At 45.4% G+C, this 20,754-nt stretch overlaps 3 protein-coding genes across 3 annotated transcripts in view; all 3 read left to right on the plus strand.

Annotated features, from left to right (window-relative positions):
- The first annotated feature begins 1,549 nt into the window (after positions 1-1,549).
- On the plus strand, positions 1,550-4,362 carry Jagn1 (jagunal homolog 1). The gene is made up of 2 exons (XM_015495011.2): positions 1,550-1,784; positions 3,429-4,362. The coding sequence occupies exons 1-2, from the start codon at positions 1,696-1,698 to the stop codon at positions 3,889-3,891; spliced, it is 552 nt and encodes a 183-aa protein (XP_015350497.1). The 5' UTR covers positions 1,550-1,695; the 3' UTR covers positions 3,892-4,362.
- A 2,551-nt stretch (positions 4,363-6,913) lies between these two features.
- The window catches only part of Il17rc (interleukin 17 receptor C), a 33,515-nt gene continuing 19,674 nt past the window's right edge, over positions 6,914-20,754 (plus strand). Inside the window, exons 1-2 of the mRNA XM_048786959.1 lie at positions 6,914-6,943; positions 10,300-10,360. Coding sequence (XP_048642916.1) covers positions 6,914-6,943; positions 10,300-10,360 — 91 coding nt within the window. The remainder of the gene's footprint in view (positions 6,944-10,299; positions 10,361-20,754) is intronic.
- On the plus strand, positions 10,415-20,572 carry Il17re (interleukin 17 receptor E). The gene is made up of 15 exons (XM_048787176.1): positions 10,415-10,439; positions 10,760-10,775; positions 11,453-11,575; positions 13,066-13,163; positions 13,466-13,561; positions 13,660-13,799; positions 15,038-15,106; positions 16,045-16,111; positions 17,201-17,376; positions 17,465-17,512; positions 17,596-17,641; positions 17,777-17,931; positions 19,607-19,675; positions 20,173-20,224; positions 20,299-20,572. The coding sequence occupies exons 1-15, from the start codon at positions 10,415-10,417 to the stop codon at positions 20,415-20,417; spliced, it is 1,299 nt and encodes a 432-aa protein (XP_048643133.1). The 3' UTR covers positions 20,418-20,572.

Genomic DNA, 20,754 nt, shown 5'->3' on the forward strand with positions numbered 1-20,754 from the left:
AATAAACAAAATAGGGCTGGGGATGTAGTTCGGTGGTAGATTGCCTCTGACACAATCCCCTGCACCCCACCTCCCAAAAGAAGGGAGGGCTAGGATAGGGCTATGGTTCATTGATCACCTACTACACTGTAGGCATTATGATTGGAAGACTGAGAGGACAAAGGGAGATGGGGGGGAGCTCAAATGGTTACATTTCAACTACATGGTTTAGATGACAATAAATATACTTATTTTTTTTACATATTAAAAAATGCAGACTACATATTTAACTTTTTAAAAAATCTTTATTTTATTTATTCATTTTTATGTGGTGCTGAGGATCAAATCCCACGCCTCACACATGCTAGACAAGCGCTCTACCACTGAGCCACCACCCCAGCCCTACAGGTTTAACTTTGACAGGAAAGAGAACATAAATCTCACAGAGTATCACTGCCACCCATTTTCGGAATGTTTTCATCATCTCACACAGAAACTGCACCCATTAAGCAATAACTTCCCATTCCCCCATCCATACTGCTAGGCAACCACCTTTCTACTTTCTGATTTTACAGATACTATTTTATTTGGAAATTAGTTCTTTTTTTCTGTCATGATCTTGAAAAATTTTGACTACAGTCCAACTACCTCATAGAGCATCCCTCCATTTGGGTTTATCTGGCATTTCTTCATGATGAGGTTCAGGCTAAGCATCTGACAGGCGTATCACAGAAGTGATCGCTGTGTTCTCAATGTATCAAAAGGCAAAAGATTTCAGTTGGCTCATTATTGGTCAAACTGATAATAATAATTTTGGTTACTTAGCTGAAAGGGTGCACGCCCACGTTTCTTCGCTGTAAAGTTACTGATTTCTCCACCCCCCCCCCCTTTTTTTTTTCTTTTGGATACCTGGGATTGAACCCAGGGGCGCTCAACCACTGAGCCACATCCCCAGCCCTATTTTGTATTTTATTTAGAGACAGAGTTTCCCCGAGTTGCTTAGCCCTCGCTCTTCCTGAGGTTGGCTTTGAACTTGCGATCCTCCTGTCTCATCCTCCGGAGCCGCTGGGATTATAGGCGTGCGCCACCACCCCAGCTGATTAAGCGATTTTAACCAATTTTTTTTCTATGTTCTTCTTCTTCTTTTTTTTTTAGTTGTAGTTGGACACAATACCTTTATTTTATTTATTTACTTTTATGTGGTGCTGAGGATGGAACCCTGGGCCTCACACGTGCAAGGCCAGAGTTTTACCGCTGAGCCACAACCTCAGCCCAATTTTAACCAAATTTTGGGGATTTAAGAATGCTGAGTGCTGGCATGGAGCAGGGTGAAAGAACACTTCCTGGCAATCCGTTTCCCTGGCTGTGAAATGAGAACACCTGCGTCTTAAATTCAAGTTGGAGCTTAATAAACTGTCAATGCAGGAGAGGCCTTCGGGCAAACAGCATAGGACGCCTAAACTGGAGATTAATTTCCTGCGCGCTCCACGCGCGCAGACGTGGGGAGGGGCCCGAGAGAGCGAGAGCGCATGCGTGAGGGCAGTAACCACAGAGTCGGTCCTCCCGGGACAGAGAGGCCGGAAGTCCTCCTCGCAGAGCCGCGCTGCTGTTGGGTAACTAACTGTGCTGAGGCGGCGCGAACAGGGTCCCTGGGGTTCTTGACTGTGTAGTTGTAGCCGGTGGGCGCGAGGGGCTCTGGGGTTCTGTTCGGACACAATGGCTTCTCGGGCAGGCCCGCGAGCAGCCGGCACCGACGGCAGCGACTTTCAGCACCGGGAGCGCGTCGCCATGCACTACCAGATGAGGTATGAAGTGAGGCGAGGAGCACGGAGGCCTTCCTGGCTGGAGCCTGCAAGGGTCTGGGAGGCAACACCAGTCCGGTTTTAGCGTTTTACTCCCCAGCCCCCGCGCACCTGCCCAGCCCTCGCCGCCCGTGACGGCCTCCCCAGTTCTGGGGAAACCCCATCGCCCCTGTGAGCTCCACCCATTGATTTCGCCCATTGATTTCGCGTTAGGGGATCCAGCCCTTCGTGGGCTCTGGAGTCGCGTAAATGCTGGTCATGCCACGTGACCTTGGAAACTTGAAAACATCATTTCTGCTTGAGCCTCTGTTCCCTCATCTGCAGAGGGAGAAAATAATCCACCTTTTAGGTTTTGATGAAGCATTAGCGAATAACTCGTGTAAAGGACATAGCATAGAGCCTATCACGTAATAATACATGGTAGTTGTTATATTCTGGGCAGTTTAGGGGGAATGTGTAAAATGGGTCCCTGCCTAAAATGAATTTTGTAAAAAATCCCACATAAGGGCTGTTTTCTATACTCATTGATTCGTTCCATAAATTCTTGTTGAGCTTCTACCCATTCTGCATTGTGTTAGGATACAATAGGGAGCAAAAGCAGACTAGTCTTTGTTTGCATGCCATACCTTGAAGTTTATTTTAAACCAGGCACAGTGGCGCATGCCTTTGTGTAGACCCAGTTACTAGGAGGCTGAAGCTGGAGGGTCGTTGGAGGCCAGCCTGAGCAACACAGGAGACCCCAACATTAAAAAAAAAAAAGCAACTCTCAACCTTTACCCCTCATAAAGCTTGAAGTCTGGAGGTGTTTGACACACACCCCTTCCCCATACTTTTTTATAATGAATATTTTTAAATTAAATTATTTTCTTTATTAAATTCATTGACTCCTCCCAGAATGTTCTTCACATCTTTCTTCAGGATTTTGAAGAATGACAAGCTCTTTGGATCCTCACTTCATTTTCAACCTTAGGCCCCTGCCTAAGGTGTCCTCACAACCCAAGCAATGTTTTCTTGCCTCCCCAGAGCAGAAACATTGCCCACAGGAGTATGAGAAGGTTACATTTGGGACCGAGAGAATTCAAAGAATAGAAGAAATATTCTTTTAGATGAAAAATCTATAGCTGAAGAATGGGCAGCCTTAGCTGGGTCCTTGTTGCCAATACCTTCTCTCTCCAGGCTGTAGTCCTCTGGTGCAAATAACATTGCAGCGTTATTCTGCCATTTATAGTCTTTGCACCTTCATGTCCTGTTCCCCTCCCATTCACATTCAACCATTTGGTTTCCTGGAACTCGAATGCTTATGCCTTTGTGCCTGCATGCTATTGTCTCTGCATAGAATGCTCATCTCCAGCCATCTCTAGAGCTTGAATCAAATATCCCAGTTGAGATAGCCTTCTGTGACATTCCATCCCATACAGAATTGATTCCTTTCTTGTGATCCTGTATATCTTGGAACGTACATTTTACTAAAGCGTTTTTTCATTTTTTTTCTCTAATTGTTTTTTCCTCTGTTCTTTGTGCTCAACCTCTGTCAGAGACTATATCATTCAAATTTGTATCCCCCTGTCCAGTAAAATTGCCTGGCATATAGCTGGTGGTCAAAAAAATTTGAATGAAAGGTGCTTCTCCCTCTGCTCTGCCCCACAGTGTGACCCTCAAGTATGAAATCAAGAAGCTGATCTACGTGCATCTGGTCATATGGCTGCTGCTGGTTGCCAAGATGAGCGTGGGACACCTGAGGCTCATGTCACATGATCAGGTGGCCATGCCTTATCAGTGGGAATATCCATATTTGCTGAGCATTGTGCCCTCTCTCTTGGGCCTTCTCTCCTTTCCCCGAAACAATATTAGCTACCTGGTGCTCTCCATGATCAGCATGGGGCTATTTTCCATTGCTCCCCTCATTTATGGCAGCATGGAGATGTTCCCTGCTGCTCAGCAACTCTACCGCCATGGCAAGGCCTACCGCTTCCTCTTTGGTTTTTCTGCTGTCTCTGTCATGTACCTGGTGTTAGTACTGGCAGTACAAGTGCATGCCTGGCAGTTGTACTACAGCAAGAAACTCCTAGACTCTTGGTTCACCAGCACACAGGAGAAGAAACGAAAATGAAGCCTGCCTGATTGATGGACTTCTCTGAGTGAAGCCCAAGCCTCCCATTGAGCAGAGAAGGCTAGAAGAACTGTTTGTAAATCTCTTCCGGTGATTAAGGCAATTGTCATGTTGGCACCTAGGGTAGACTAAGCCCAAGTTCTGGCTTAGAGTTCTCCTACTGCCATCTGCTGAGGTGGCAAAACTATATTTAATTTATTCCTGATTGGCTAAAACTGGGTGACCAACAGCTGTGAAACTTCAGTTGGTTGAAGTTGAGCCACTTAGGACTTTTTCTGCCTTACCTTGCCTCCTCTTGGTCATTCTCCCCACTTCCATCAAGACCGAAGGAGATAAGGAATAAATCATTCTATTTTAATCAATAGGGCAGGAAACATTTGGGAAACTGCTCCCCCTGAAGACTGTGCTCTCTACTGAAAAGCTTTTTAATTAAATAAAAAGAACCTCAATAAAAGTTAAGACTGCCCTCTCCACCTTGTTCCTTGTGTCTGGGATTTGGTAAGAATGTGAAAGGTGTGTTGCTTGAGTAGCCTTAGAAACGGGGGTAAGCAGCAGCTCTTAAGAAACTTGGCAGTAGCTGGAAAGAAATGAACTGGGCATGGGAAATACAAGTCATAGTTTTAGTCCTGCAGCTGATTGGCATAAACTCCCATGGGTAGACACTTAGTCTCTACCCATAACATGGGCCACTTTCATTTATCTAGCCTGGGTTATAGACTCTTACTAAATACTCATGTTTATCATTTATGTGCCCAAAAGAATTTCAAAATATCTTTGTGCACAGGAAGTGTGAGCTGAAGTAAATCAGACAAAAGGTTTATTTTGGCTCTTGGTTTTGAAATTTTCAATCCCTTTTCAGTTGTCCCATTGCTTTTGGTGAGGTAGTAAATCATGATGGGAGCATGTAGGGGAAGAAGCTGCTCATCTCATGGCAGCTGGGAATTGAAAAAGAGGAAAAAGTCTCAATATCCCCTTTGAGGGCACACCCCTAGTGACCTAACTTCCTTCTATTTGGCTTCACCCCCTAAAGGTTCCATCATCTCTCAGTAGGGCCACAGGCTAGGGACCAAATCTTTAATACATAGACCTTTGAGGGACAGTATCCAAGCCATACCAGGAAATTTAGCGATCCAGTGGGAAAGAGCTGTGTGTGTAAAGTAACCAGTAAGAATAGGATCTAATGGTGTGGAGCAGATAATTTTTAAAAATATTTTTTAAGTTGTTGATGGACCTTTATATTTTGTTTACTCATTAATATGTGGTACTCAGAATCAAACCCAGTGCCTCACGAGTACTAGGTAAGCACTTAACCACTGAGCTACAACCCCAGCCCCCTGAAGCAGATAATTTAAGTGGAAGGCTGTGGTCGTAACTTAGTGGTAGAGCATTGCCTAGTATGTGTGAGGTAATTTGTTCAATCCTCAGCACCACAAAAAAATGTGTCCATCTACAACTAAAATTAAAAAAAAAAAATAGAAGTGGAAATCTGTTACTGAAATAACACTTTGAAGTTTGATGCACAGTAAATATTTATTACATGAAAGATGAATGTCCCTTTGCACTTCATTATGTATGAATGATGCCCAGACCTACAACTGTAGAGCTCTGCCCTCTCCAAAATTGTCATTCTTTATTCTAGAAACAGGATTTCTGTACTGTCTTTATTACATACTTGTGATAGTTTTAACTGCAGAACCTCTTCCTTTAGTTGTCCTGTTATCTCAAACTTATGTCCCAAATTTAATTTTGCCTTCTGCCTCATATTCATTACTCTTCCCTGCATCCCTGTGTTCAAGTGAGCCTACCAAGAGCATAGATTTGCATCATCTTCCATTCCTATCTTTTGGCAGAGGGGAAGTTGAACCCAGAGCCTCACACCTGCTGGGCAAGTATTGAGCTACATCCCCAGTCTTTTTTTTTGGAAGGGAGGGGGGTTTACCTGGGATTGAACTCAAGGATATTCAACCACTGAGCCATATCCCCAGCTGTATTTTGTATCTTATTTAGAGACAGGGTCTCACTGAATTGCTTAGCACCTTGTTGCTGAGGCTGGCTTTGAATTCATGGTCCTCCTGCCTCAGCCTCCAGAACTGCTGGGATTACAGGCCTGCGCCACCACACTATAAGTACTTTGGATTGCACTACTACTGAGCTACATCTCAACCCTTTTTATTTTGACACAAGGTCTTGCTATAATTCCCAGGCTGGCCTTGAACTTGGAATCCTCCTGCCTCAGTCTCCTGAGTAGCTGGGATTACAAGTGTGCACCACCATGCCTGAACTCCTTTTCTTTATTAACTACCCAGCCTTCAGTATTTTGTTATAGTAATGGATACCAGAGTACTTAGAGCCATCCAATGAAGACCTTGAACATAAACATGTAAAAGTTTAAATATTCTCTCCCAACTCCCCCACCCTGCCCGCAGAAGCACTTCTGCTTTATTTAGCCAGAAACCTGAAAGTCACATGACACCTGCCTGTCCAATCAATCAGCGAGACCCAATGATTCAACCCCAAACCTACTTCTCTAGGCTCTCTGTCCTATGGCTGGCACTAAGTCCATCACTGTCTCTTGCCACCTGGACAGTTGCAACGACTTCCATTTAGTTTCCAGCCTTGACTTTTGTCTCCTTACAATCCAGTCCCCACCCAGCAGCCAGAGTAAGCTTTTTCAAATGCAAACTCTACCTTATTCCCCTCCCTTAGCTTCTGCCTCCTGCTAGAATAAAGCACACATAGAGCCAGGCCTATGGGGCACGCCTGTAATCCCAGAGATTTGGGAGACTGAGGCAGGAGTTCAAAGCCAGCCTCAACAAAAGTGAGGCACTAAACAACTCAGTGAGACCCTGTCTCTCAATAAAATACAAGATAGGGCTGGGGATGTGGCTTAGTGGTCGAGTGCCCCTGAGTTTAATCCCCGATACATTTGCCTAATGGGTATACATAGGACATACAAATAGTGTATACAGTTGCTCCAACAGACCTTAAGAATTGGTCAGGAAGATCCTGGAACTGCTGCACCATGGTCTGTCCAGAGTCTCTGCATGGCAAGGTTAGCACCAAAAAAGGGAGGGAGGGAGGAAGGAAGGAAGGAAGGAAAGCTGCCAGAAGTCCCCCACAGGTGCTCTACCTGAGCATGTGCAAAGGCCTGTGAAGATCCAAGTTCCTGGCCTGGTCCGCTAGTAAGCGTTATTAGACCATGAGGTCTTGATCAGGTCATTCAGACACAAACCATAGGTGGGTCAAGTCTCAGTCACACTTAGGGAACACAAGGCCTCTGGGCCGAGGTCCTAAACCACACCCCTGTTGCCTTCATACTAGTTGGCCACCTCTGATTCCAGCCATCCAGTTACTTACTTACTCCTCCCATATTGACACTTGCCAGTCTCCTCCCTCCTACAAGGAAGGGACTGCTGATCTCTCACTGTCATAATGCCTACTTTCCTTTATTCTTCCAATCATTCCAATTTTTCTCTTTGTTGTTTACTCTGCCAACACCGCTAAATCTAGTACCTTCTGTGGTCAACAGGATCCAGAAACCTTCTGATTCCAAGCAGTGTGTTCTGGCAGGAAAAAAAAAAAAACGGGAAGACAGGGAGATAGGGTGGTATATTCAGTTGTGTGTTGGAACAAGTCACCTAATTCCCCTGAGTGTTTCCCGGTCAATATAATTGGGTCATAAGCCTGACCTCGGGGGTTTTAGTGCCAATAAAATGAGATTAAGTGAGCAAAGCATTTGATGCTGAACCTCATCATAGGAGTTTAGCATTATTGATCTCGTCCCCCACTCTTCCTCAGGATGTCCTGGAATTCATTCCTATGCTTTTTTACTTTAAATCCTTTTGGGAACAGGCTCCACACTAAATAAATAAAAGAAAGCCAGGAGGGTTGGGGTTATGGCTCAGAGGTAAAGTGTGCGCCTAGCGTGCATGAGGCACTGGGTTTGATCCTCAGCTCTACATAAAGTAAAATAAAGACATTGGGGTCCACCTATATCTAAAAAATAAATATTAAAAAAGTAAGCCAGGAAAACAATAAAATGTAGACCTACTTTTCTCTTTTTCCCTATTTTTTTCATCTTTATTCCTTTTCTACATGCTCCTTTTCTCCTTCTCCCCTTTCCCTTCCCTCTCCCAACTTTCCCTGGTATCTCCATTTTGTTCAAATCTCCATTTCTTTCTTTTCTGCTTTAACCAGGGTCAGAGAGAAATTAACCAAATATTTTCACTTTGAAATTGAAATCGGAGGATTTAGAGGTCTAGAAGGACTAGTGTTACAGAATAGAAACAAGCTTCTCATTTCATGCCCAAGATTTAGAAAAACTCAATTATTTATATAGAGCAAAGCCACTGTACTGTAGAGTTTGGGGCAAGGCTTCCTAGCCCATTTATTTATTTATTTATTTATTTATTTATTTATTTATTTATTTTGTGTGTGTGTGTATTTTGTGGTGCTGAGGATTGAACTCAGGGCCTTGTGCATGCGAGGCAAGCACTCTATCAACTCAACTGTACCCCCAGTGACTCCTAGCCCATTCTTGGTATGGCTAGACCACATTTTCTCTCTTCAAATTTTACTAATTTGTTGCACAGATGAGCTCCAAGGCCATAAAACAGCACTGTGTCAGGCAGATCCTCGGTTCAAAGAGCAGAAGAGGATCAGGCAGTGGGAAATGAGATCACAGGATGCTAGAAAGAGCATTTGAGTTGCGAGGGCCTAGCAGAAGTGGGGCTTCCTGGGCTATAGACTTTGACCTTGTCTAAATCACTCTCTCATCTGCTTCCTTATTTCTCTTTATGAAATGAAAACAATAATTCTCACTTATCTGTCTCATAAGGTGCTTGGCTCAGATAGGAAAATGCTTTGTGAAGTGTGAAACAGATAAACTAGTTAGATGAAATGTATCTAACTTACATTTGTTCAACTACAGAGCACCAAAATTTAAGAGATTCACTACTAGGTATTGGAAAAACATAAAGAATTTTTATCTTTTTATAATTTTTTTTTTCAGTTGTATGGATTTAATGCCTTTATTTGTTTTTATGTGGTGCTAGGATTGAACCCAGTGCCTCACACTTGCGAGACAAGCACTCTACCACTGAGCTACAACTTCAGCCCAAGAATTTTTATCCTTTAGTGAGCTCAAAAGATAGAGGATATTTTTAGGATAATGGATAGGATGAGGCCTTCAGGTAGTGCACCTGAACATTTAGGCCAAAAGAAGGTCATGGTTAGAGCCAGGTGGGGGGTGTGTACCTGTAATCCCAGCTACTTGGGAGGCTGAGGCAGGAGGATAACAAGTTCCGAGCCAGGCCTGGGCAACTTAATGAGACACTCTCAAAATAAAATAGCTCAGTAGTAGAATGTCCCTGGATTCAATACCCAGTACAGCTAAAAAAAGGAAATAGAAGAAGGCTTTGATCAGGCTACTGAGGGTTTTTAGGATTAAGTCGCCGAGGGACAAAAAACAACCTCAAAATGCTTTGAGTATACTGAGTATGCCCCCAAACTTTCTTTCTACTGTGGGTGTCACCAATATTAGGGCTGAAGCAGCTCAAGTACTCCATGAGGGGGAGGAAGCTGTGGGATGATGGGGAGGGTCCCCACAAAGATTGGAGCCTTGTCAGCCTTTTCCTGCACCGGAAACCACAGGAAACCAGGTCAGTGTGTGGGGCCCGCTCCCTCTGCTCCAGGGCTCATCTATGAGCTCTGGGGCTTCCTTAGCAGGCTGGTACTGTTTAGTGGGTCCTTGAAGCTGGAGAGCCCTTGACATGAAACCCTTTGCCCAGAAAGTCTAATGGGTAGAAAGAGCCAGCCAGATGGGGGAACCAGGGTAACATTGGGGCATATAAGATTTCTGTGCACCCTATAGTATCTTTTTCTTTTTCTTTTTTGCTCAACTTTAAAATGGTTTGTCACTCACCTCTAAATTTTCAGCATCCAGCGTAGAGTAGTGCTGCTTAATAGCTTTATTAATTCTCCAGGTGAGGGGAAGAAGCTTGTGTCTATGGGAGACCTAAATTCAAGAGCATGTTAATGGATGGGTGTTTAGGTGTAGGAGGGGTTAAGAAATGGGTACACCATCCCCCAACTTGGTAGTGGCCCCTTTCCTGTTATTTCTCTGCCACTGCAAAAGCCCCTGATTGTTTCAGATGGGAACGAAAGATTTTCTAGGGAACAAGTAATCCCAATCCTTTTGCTTGGAGAAGGAATGTGACCTAGCCTGCTGGTTAGGATCAAGGAGGAGCTTTGGGGCAGGGCGGGGCCTGGGCAGGGTAAGGCGAGGGCTCCTGCTGGTACCGTACTCCTACTCCCGCTGCTGCACAGCAAGGCCCTGCTGCCCACCTTCAGGCCACAAAGCCATGTCCTGGGTTCCCTGATCCCCCAGAAGCCCATGGAGAGCCCTAGACCAGCAACCCTGCTACTGCCTCTCCTACTGCTGCTCATCGGCCTCTCTGCCTCTTCTGGGATTGGCTGCCCCCACCTGCCACACTGGATTACCCACTGTCTTCTGGCCTCTCACATGGTAAGGTGCCTCTGCTACGGGGGTGGGGGGGGGACACCTGCCTGGCACAGGCATAAAGCTCCCCACTCCTCTACCTGCCAGTTCTTACTTCTCTGTCCCTGTGTTCTTGTGGCAGCCACAGTGTGTCCTCTAAAGTCTGGAAGGGATTGTCAAGGTCCTGGTGTGTTGAGGGCCTGGGCAGAGTGGAACTGGGAAGAAAAGAGCCATGGTGGAGGGCTTTTAGCCATGGGATTAAGAACTGGATAGTTCCTGGCAAAGAGCCCAGGGAGAATGCTTCTTAAAGGGAGTATCTTCTATTAATACCTCTTTTCTTCTTTTTGCTGCTGGGCCCTGTGCCTTCAGGACAGGAGTTTTCCTGGTGAGTCTTATTTCCTGTCCCACTAGTGCCTCTTACACTCCCTTTTGTTCTATATCCCCAGTGAGCCCTTTATTGTACTGTTTGGTTCCCACCCTGGGAAGTAGCATAAATCAGTGCAAAAGTGCAGGACAGCCTGGATTTGCATGGCAGTTTACCCCAAACTCCATGAGTGGCCTCTTTTACTTAAATCCTCTTCAGATTCTGAGCTATATAGTAGTGGTGGAGAACTGATTATACCACAGAGACAGTCTTTCTTCTGACCCGTGGGGAGGATTGAGGAACATGGATACATCTGGCAATCCATGAATGTGGTTCTTCCCCTTAACCAGTCCTTTACTCATAAAAATACAAAACTAATTATACAAATAATACAAAACTAATCCTTCATATTTTATAGTACATTCTACTTGGCCAGGCATTTCCTCACATATCATCTTACTTGATCCTAACAACAGCCCTGCTTTATGAATGAAGAGGCAGATAGGTAGGTCCCATAACTTGCCCACAGTCACATGTCCAGGATGTAAATGTCAGAGTTCAGCATGAAATCCAACGGTTAAAAATTATCATCATCATCATCATCTAATTGGTCTGAAGGAGGAGAGACCTCTTTATTTTTTATTTTTTGAGGGACCTCTTTACACCCTGTCATTTCCTTTCCTTTCCATCTTGCATAGGAAATTCTGTGCCTGCTGTCTGTCATACCAAGTTGGCTCTCCTTCTCTCCACAAAGCCAAGGCATGCGTGGGTCTGGTACTGGCCCTGCTGTTTGTGCCTGCATCAGGTATCAGAGCCCTCAGGTATGAGAAACAGCCCAATGGAGGTGTGAACTGGGGACCTTTTTTTGGATGGGATACTTAGGCTGAGGCAAACAGGACCTGTCATGGTAGAACAATTGTCAACCTCAACAGGGACTTAGAGCATCCTCAAATATTACACCATGACTGATATCCACAAGTGTAACTGTATGATTCTGTGAAGGTGTTAATCTCTTCAATCAATTCAAAATTTGGGCATTTCTTGGGGCTGGGGATGTGACTCAAGCGGTGGCGCGCTCGCCTGTCATGCGTGCGACCCGGGTTCGATCCTCAGCACCACATACAAACAAAGATGTTGTGTCCGCCGAGAACTAACTAACTAAATAAATAAATATTAAAAATTAAAAAAAAAATTGGGGCATTTCTGTTAACTTGAAGGTTATTATTTCCTGTTTTTTAATTTTTATATTTTTAGTTGTAGATGAACACAGTACCTTTATTTTATTTATTATTTTTTTATATGGTGCTGGGGATCAAACCCAGTGCCTTACATATGCTAGGCAAGTACTCTCCCACTGAGCCACAACCCCAACCCCATTACTTTTTATTTTTAAGGTAGGATATTCTTTCTTTTTCAACTATATTTTCATTGCCTTGCATGGGTTACATACTAAATATTCATATACTGCTTAAAAATTAGAAATTTCTAAGTTTTCACTATTAGAAATAATGCTACCTTTGATCCAGGCATGGTGGTTCATGCCTGTAATACCAGTTATTCAGGAGTCTGAGGCAGAAACATTACAATTTTGAGGTCACTGGGCAACTTTGTGAGACCCTGTCTCAAAACAAAAAATAAAAAGGGCTTGGGATGTAGTTCAATGGTAAAGTGCCTCTGAGTTCCATTCCCCATTACAAAAAAAAAAAGAAGAAGAAATAATGTTACAATGATCTATTCTGAACATGTGCATGTATCAGTTTTTCTCTTCTTAATAAATTAACTGTTTTTTCATTATGTCTTACTTTTTTATATAAATATTTATTATATTTTTAGGTGTAGATGGACACAACACAATGCCTTTATTTTTATATGGTGCTGAGGATCGAACCCAGGTTTTGCCCGTGCTAGGCGAGTGCTCTACCGCTGAGCCACAATCCCAGCCCCTCATTATGTCTTACTTTTGAGGATTAAAGAAGCTTGGCATCATTATGCTTCTTGATAAGATGATTTACAATCTGGGTGTGGTGGCACATACCTGTAATCCCAGCACCTCAGGAGGCTAAGGTAGGAGGATTGAAAGTTTGAGACCATCCTTGGCAATTTAGCAAGACCCTGTCTAAAAATACAAATAAAAAGGTTGAGTATATACCTCAGTGGTAGAGCATGACTGGGTTAAATCCTCAGGACCACAAATAAATAAATAAATAAATAAATAAATAGAATGCCTTATTTCCCAACATTGGACCACATCTCCAAATAGGAGAGAGGCATTGAAGCCTAGATACTGAGTATGTCCTCCTCCCCTGTGCAGGCCTTCAGAGGGCCTGGTTCTACCTCCTGGTGCTGAAATCCAAAAAGTCTTACAAGTTCAAGTCCTCTCAGAGGCACAGGATGCCAGCATCTTCTCAGGTACTCTCTCTGCCAGTTTCAGCCCTGCCATGTACCCCACAGCCCTTTGCTTCTTAGTCTCTCATTTTCTTCTCTAGCCACATGAGGGAAGTTGAAATTGTGGAGATTACACAGTAAGGGAAACTAAGGCCAAAAGAGGTTGTTCAACTTGCCTGTGGTTCCTCAGGTTCCAGAGGCACAAATAGAAGCCAGATTTCCTGATTCCTGACCTAAGGCCAACCTTGTTCTCTGCTTTCAGTGGAAGCTGCTAGGTAGCTGCACCCTGTCTGAGAAGGACCATCATATTTCCATCCCTTCCCCAGACATCTTTCAGAAGGGGCTGCGCTCTAAAAGGACCCAACATTTGGATCCAGAAGTAGTGGAGAGTCTCCCCAGACCAGGTTCACAAAGGAACGAAGGTAGGTGTGGGGAACAATAGGAGTTTGCTTGAGTTGTGTAGTGCTACCTGCTAAGCCCAAGTGACAGCCCAAGTAACTGAGTACCTAACTCTCCTCAGGACCTGAGTTCTCCTTTGATTTTCTGCCTGAGGCACGAGCTATTCAGGTCACCATTCCTCCAGGCCCAGAGGTCAACGTGCGTCTTTGCCACCAGTGGGCACTGGAGTGTGAAGAGCTGAGAAGTCCCTTTGATGCCCAGGTATGGAGTGTCATCCCTCTGTAAAACAGAGCCAGATCATGCTGGGTGCAGTGGCACATACCTGTAACGCTAGCTACTTGGGAGGCTGAGGCAAGAGGATTGCAAGTTCAACACCAGCCTGCTCATTGGAGACCCTGCCTCAAAATAAAATTTTAAAAATGCCTGGGGAAGTAGCTCAGTGGCAGAGCTCTTCCCTGACATGTATTAGGCCCTGGGTTCCATCCCCAGCACACATGCACAAAAAGAACAAGAAAGAAAGAAGCTAAAACACCCAGTGCTATAGCAGATGGGGAGAGTGGGGAGCAAGGTCATTGTCCCAGACAAATTGAGATGTCTAGATTAAGCCTTCTTTGGACTAAATAGGAAAAGCAGGGGTCCTGTTACTTGGGAGGAGAGAAAAAAAAGGGGCAGGTAGAGTCCTGGAGCGACCAGGAATGATGAGTAGCAAAATGAGTATGTTTTGTACCCCCAGTAAGACCTTCAGTGTGATTCAGCTTGCATTAGAAGCCTTTTCAGGGCTGGGGTGTGGCTCAGCGGTAGAGCACTCGCCTTGCACGCACGATGCCCTGGGTTCGAGCCTCAGCACCACATAAAAATAAATAAGTGAAATAAAGGTATTATGTCCAACTATAAATAAAAAATAAATTTAAAAAAGAAGCCTTTTCAATTCCCACAAGAGGTTCTTCTCAAGGGGAACAGAGTGGTGACATGTCTTGATACCCTCCCTTCTCTCATCCTTTGTTCTGCCCCTCAGGGAATGAGCATTCCCTCAAACTCCCTGCCCTTGCCCTAACATCTCACCTCCACCTCCAGTTTCCACAGATGTCATGTGTACAGTTAATACAATTTGCACAGACTGATGCCATACCCCAGAGGCCCTCAGCACTCTTCATTTATTCAGTGGTGTTGATAACTCACAACTTCTCTCTGATATTAGTATATGGATTAACTTAATTAATGCTACTAATACACTGTCTGGCATATAGTTGGAGCTCAATAAATCCATATTCCTTTTCCTGTCTTTTTTCCTCCTCACTCCAAGTAGAATACCTAGAGCAAATGGTCAGAATACAGAACAGAGACCCTGAGAGGAAATTTTTCAGTGTAAGAAATAAATGCCATATAAGAGAAAAATAGAGTGTGTGGGCCAATGTCCCAGCTTCCTCTTGCCCTTGTTCATGGTTCCCATATGCTCTTTCTCAGATGTCTCTTCTGACCCTTTGCTGTCTCATCAACAGAAAATCGTTCCTGGGGGCCACACTACAGACTTGCCTTATGAATTCCTTCTGCCTTGTCTGTGCATAGAGGTGAGCAGAGGAAAATGTGTGGGTTGTCGGTGGCTCCTCGGTCAAGCATCTCTCTAGTAAGTCAGGTTTTTAAAAGAACTGGATAGGGCTGGAGGTGTGGCTGAATGGTAGAGCACTGCCCAGTATGTGTAAGGTCCTGGGTTCTATCCATAGCACTATTTAAAAAAAAAAAAAAAAGGAAGGAAGGAAGGAAGGAAAAGATTGAATGTGACTGAGATGCTTAGGAAGACTGGTACCAGTGGGGTTGTGAGCCATATGTGGTCCAAGGTGGAAGGGTCCTGCTGAAGGGTGAAAGGGTGATCCAATCAGCCTCACCCAGATCCAGCATTCCCTGTGCAGATCTGGCTCAGCCTATAGAGAAAATACTGTGTGTTCTGGGGAATGTTCTAGCCCCAAATTCTTCTCCCATCTACCCCTCCATTATAATCCTCCACCTTTCTGTATAAGTCTGAGGTGCTAGCACAAAACCTTGTTTGGATTAGACAAAACAAAACAAAACAAAACAAAAAAGCAGGGGAGTGTCACTGCAGAGACCAGACAGCAGGCACAGCAGAGAGCTGGAGCAATGAGCAACTGCCAGTTGGAAAGCAGTTGGGTACTTGGGCAATTCAGAGTGAGGGTAACAAAGGGTACTGTGCACCTTGGGAATGGTCAAGGTGGAGGCCAGGGCAGGTGAAAGTTGAGGAAGGTGAGCCTTGTGATTTTCTTCTTGCTGGGACTAGTTCTCTCCAGGGAGAAGAGGTATCAGCCCCTCACATGCTGATCTCTCTCATACTCTGGAGTTCTTCCCCATCTCTGCCCACACCATACCCTGTCTACCCTCCGTGGTACCCTGCTGGCTTGGGTAGCTTGCATTACACTAAGGTAGAACCAGAATGAGTTTTAGGTCTGAGTGATGCAGGGAATGCCACTCCCCTGACTCTCTCCCGTTCCCCCAGGCATCCTACCTGCAAGAGGACACTGTGAGGCGCAAAAAATGTCCTTTCCAGAGTCAGCCTAAAGCCTGTGAGTGCTTCTTGTATGTACTGTAGTGCGCACACACCCTCTCTCTGTTTCTCTTACACACCCATCACACACACACACACACACACACACACACACCACCTGTATTGGAGGAAGCCCCAGAAGGCATGCAGGCACTTCCCCCTGCAGTTCTGTCTGTGCATCAGCCTGCCAATAAGCCTAGGGTACTGAGCATTGTAGGACTGTGAAAAGGTCAGGTGAGGTCCGGGATGTGGTCCTAAGAGGTAGGGCCAGAGACTTGGGTTCACCCCTCAGCTCTGCCACTTATTTTCCTTTGAGCCTTAGTGTCCTCATATATAAAATCATGGAACTTGTGCTGCTTCATTTTCAAACTATAAATCTTTAATAAAATATTACATGTGAAGATGGTCTGTGACATCTAAAGTGCTGCATGCACATTGTCCTCCAGGAGAAACAGGACACTGACACAAGTAAGTAGCACCAGGCAGCCTGAAGCATATGCAGGGCAGAGTTATAATTAAGGGCTAGGCTTTGGGACATAACCTCAGAAAGGGGACAAGCCCATGAAGGCTGTTGTGAGTAAAGACATTCCCTCAAAGGATCTAGGACCTGAACAGGGCTCAGAAAATGGGAGGATTTAGAAAGGAGAGATGGGAAAGGAAGGCATTCCAGTTTCTGCAAGGAGCCTAAGCAGATTTCCAGCATGGAGTACAGCAAGGGGCTGGCTGTAATGGGGCCAGGATGGAAAGAAGGATAATAAAAGGATAGAGGGCTGGGGATGTGGCTCAAGCGGTAGCGCGCTCGCCTGGCATGCGTGTGGCCCGGGTTCGATCCTCAGCACCACATACAAACAAAGATGTTGTGTCCGCCGAAAACTAAAAAATAAATATTAAGAAAAATGGTGATTAAATCTTTAAAAAAAATAAAAATAAAAGGATAGAAAGGTAATCAAAGAGACTCAGAAGTAATGTTTACTCTCTGAGTACCTATTCATGCCAGGAAACATGCTGGACACTCCCACATCATCTCCTGGTGCCACTGGGATGGGGGCAGCAAGATGGGCCTAGAACAGGGCTGAGGCCTTACTCTTTGACCCTGCCACCTGCTCAGATGGCTCCGACTTCTGGAAATCAGTGCACTTTACTGACTACAGCCAGAGCGATCAGATGGTCATGGCCCTGACACTCCGCTGCCCACTGAAGCTGGAGGCCTCCCTGTGCCAGAGGCAGGATTGGCATGGCGTCTGTGAAGACCTCCCCAATGCTACTGCTCAAGAGTCAAAAGGAGTGAGGACAGACCCCCTTCCCCTCACTTAGATGGGCAGGCTTGGGACTCAGAGACCTTCTTCCTAACTAATACTCTTCTCTCCCCCAGTGGTACGTTTTAGAGAAGGTGGACTTACACCCCCATCTCTGCTTCAAGGTACAACCATAGGCAACAGAGGAGGGGGAGAGGGAGTGGGTGATTCCTGGAGCTTGCTGACTTGCCATTTCTGAATTTCTCAGTTCTTCTTTGAAAACACTAGCCATGTTGAATGCCCCCAGCAGAGTGGTAAGTCAATAAATGACCTCAGTTAGAATCCCCTCCCCATATTTTACCCTTACCCAGATGTGACTGAACAAACCCCAGTCCAGTACTGACTTCCCTGTTCACCATAGCCCAGCCCCAATCACCTTCCACAAACAGGGTCTCTCATATCCTGGAATGTGAGCATGGACATCCAGGCCCAACAGCTGGTCCTTCACTTCTCCTCGAGGATGCAGGCCACCTTCAGTGCTGCCTGGAGCTATCCAGGTTTGAGGCCGGACACCTTGATTCCCCCTGTGTACAGTGTCAGCCAGGTATGGCCCAGCCAGGGCTGGCTCCACTAGGTCCTGTTGTTTAGAGCATGGCCCACACATCTACATGCCACCTTGGTGAGACAAATCCTGGGTGGGTGGAGACAAGCAAAACCCTGATTTCTATCTGGTTAATTTATTTACCAATCAGCCTTTGTTTAGCTGGTCCTCTGTCAGCCAATGGGTCCTCAAATGGGCAATTTCTAAACCTTTCAGCTCCTGTACTGTCACTGACCTTTCCACATTTAGCTATTCTCTAGTCCACCTGAACTGCTGCCACATTTCATATTAATGTCATCCCTGAACACAGCTTTCCTCTACCCACTCTCCTATTTCCTCAAGGCACCTGAGCAGAAGTTCTCTGATTCTCTCAAAAGTCAGAGCCCCTAGAAGCCAAAGTGTTCTCTGTACAATACTGTGAACAGATTTAACACAATATGTAGACTAAGAACAGTTTGACTAATAGACTCTCTTCTGTGTATATGATATAAAAACCACAATCAAACATACCCACAAAACCACAGCACCAAGCTTACTCAGTATGACTAGCTTGTTCCAGTTCTTTCTTAAATGCTCACTTGCAGGTTATTTATTTGTTTTGCATTTTTATATATATATATGGATTCCCAAATAGATAGATAGTAGCAAACACATAGGATTTAAGACCAAATTATATGGGATAACCTAAAAGTAAGACCTAAACCCATTGATTCGTGTATTTCTGCAAGGTGTGGAAAAAGAATCAAAGGAAGATTTTGAGAATCAAAAGGAAGATATAGTGATTTGAGAATCACTATATCACTATCTGCTTACAAGCTGACTGGAGAGTTGGGTTTGAGACAGGTGTGAGGCACTGGGTTAGAGCATAGAGGGTACTCCTCAAAGATGGAGACTGGTCAATCCCCTATTTCTCAGAACACAGAGGGGAGCCACATCCCACTTGTAGACAGATAGCAATCATTTCTGTCCAATTCAGCGTGTATTTGAGGACCTACTCAGTGCTCACCCTGTATTAAGCTCTGGGAGATACAGGAGAAGTACATAACACAGTCTCTACCCTTCAGAAGTTCACTGTCTAGTAATAGGTACTACCAAAAAATGAATATATACTGCAGTTTATTAAAAGAGCATTCATATACATATCCCCTTTTAGTGCCCTCAACCCATTAATGTATAAATATTATTGCTCCCTGGGTACAAATGCAGAAACTGAGGCCCAGGGAGAAGAGGTAATCATTTCCATGCAAAAATCAGACAGCTAGGATTACAAAGGCAATAGTTAAGCCTGAATGTAGGTTTTCTGACTCCATAACTCAATTCCTCACAATATTACCTCCTTTCTTGGGTGGGAAAGTAAAGGGAGCACATAGAATTAGCCTCTCTGGTTTGTGAGCTGTTGAAGGACAGAGACAATGTCTGTGGCCACCTTCCCCAGGGCTTGGCCCAGAGTAGCACTCAGAAGATGTGTGTTGTGTGACATCTTTTCAGGAGTTGAGATCTGGGAAAGATCAGTAGGGGCTGCAGTAGCCAAGGAATCTTGACTGAAGTGACACTTGGGTCTGTAAACCTGGGTGGAATATTTTTGGGGTGGGGATAAACTGCATAGGCAAAGACTCAGAAGCTGTACAGAGCCAGGTTTGCTTCTATGGGACAATCATTCTGCTGTTTGTTCCTACAGACCCAGGGCTCAGGCCCAGTGGCAGTGGACCTCATCATTCCCTTCCTGAGGCCAGGGGGCTGTGTCCTGGTAAGGAATCCTCCTACCCTCACTCTGTGTATACTCCCTAGCTCCTCAGGTAGTAAACATGGAAAATATAGTCTGAAAAACTGGCTTTAGCCAGGATAGTTTTTTAAATTGGATATGATTGTCATATTTACATATTTTTTAGAGCTGTATTTCAGCTTTTCCTGAAAAATTAGAAAAGCTAGGGCTCTATGTCCACATTTGGGCATGGTGACAATGGTCTAGGGCTCAGCGGTGTCTGATTGTTTCTGCTTTCCAGCTCCCTCCTGTAGCCCTGGCCAACTTTGTGAATTTACTTTTTGAATTTGGCCACATCACACTTGCACTTGCCACCCCTGCCCTGTTCTGTGCCAGCCTGGGAACTGGCACACACACAGCCTGAACTGAAGGCATCCCCTAGCCAGTGGAGATTTCCCTTCTTGTCCCCACACCTCCTCACCCAACTCCCCCTGGAAGGCAGGGATGTTGTGGCTCAAAGGGCAGGGGCTCTGTGCCCTCAGGTATGGAGATCCGATGTCCAGTTTGCCCGGAAGCACCTCTTGTGTCCTGATGGTGAGTTCTTGGGAGAGAGCTAACAGAGGTTGGGCGCTGAGGAGCTGGGTTTGGCCTCACCCTGCTTGACTCAGTCTCTCATAGACGCCTGGGGCTCTTGACCCTGGCACTGCTGGGCCTCACCACCCTACTGGGCGTTGTTCTGGTCTTCACCTGCCGGCGCCTACTGCCAGGTATGTTCACCTGGGGGTAACCAGAGGCTTCAAACGTGCTGGCTCTTAGGTTAGTTGCTCCCTCCTGTCCGCCCCCCCCAGCTCCCGACCTGTGCCCCTAAGTCTCTCAGGCCCCCTAGTGGGCAGAAATGGTTAAGGCAGAGCAAAGGGTCCTCTGTGTAGGTTGTCTTGGTACCAAGACAGTGGGCCAGAGGCCAGGGGGGCAAAACTCCAGTCTGCACGGAGCTTGCCAAGTGTTGTGTGCTCCATAATGTGTGCCTTTATTTAATTAGCCCACAAGAACCTTATGGGTCCAAGCTGCCCTAGGTACTGACTCTTCAGCACAGATAGGAGACAGGGGTGGGGGGGGGGGGAGTC

The sequence above is a fragment of the Marmota marmota genome, unplaced genomic scaffold, assembly GCF_001458135.2.
Source record: "Marmota marmota marmota unplaced genomic scaffold, marMar, whole genome shotgun sequence".
Classification (NCBI taxonomy): Eukaryota; Metazoa; Chordata; class Mammalia; order Rodentia; family Sciuridae; genus Marmota; species Marmota marmota.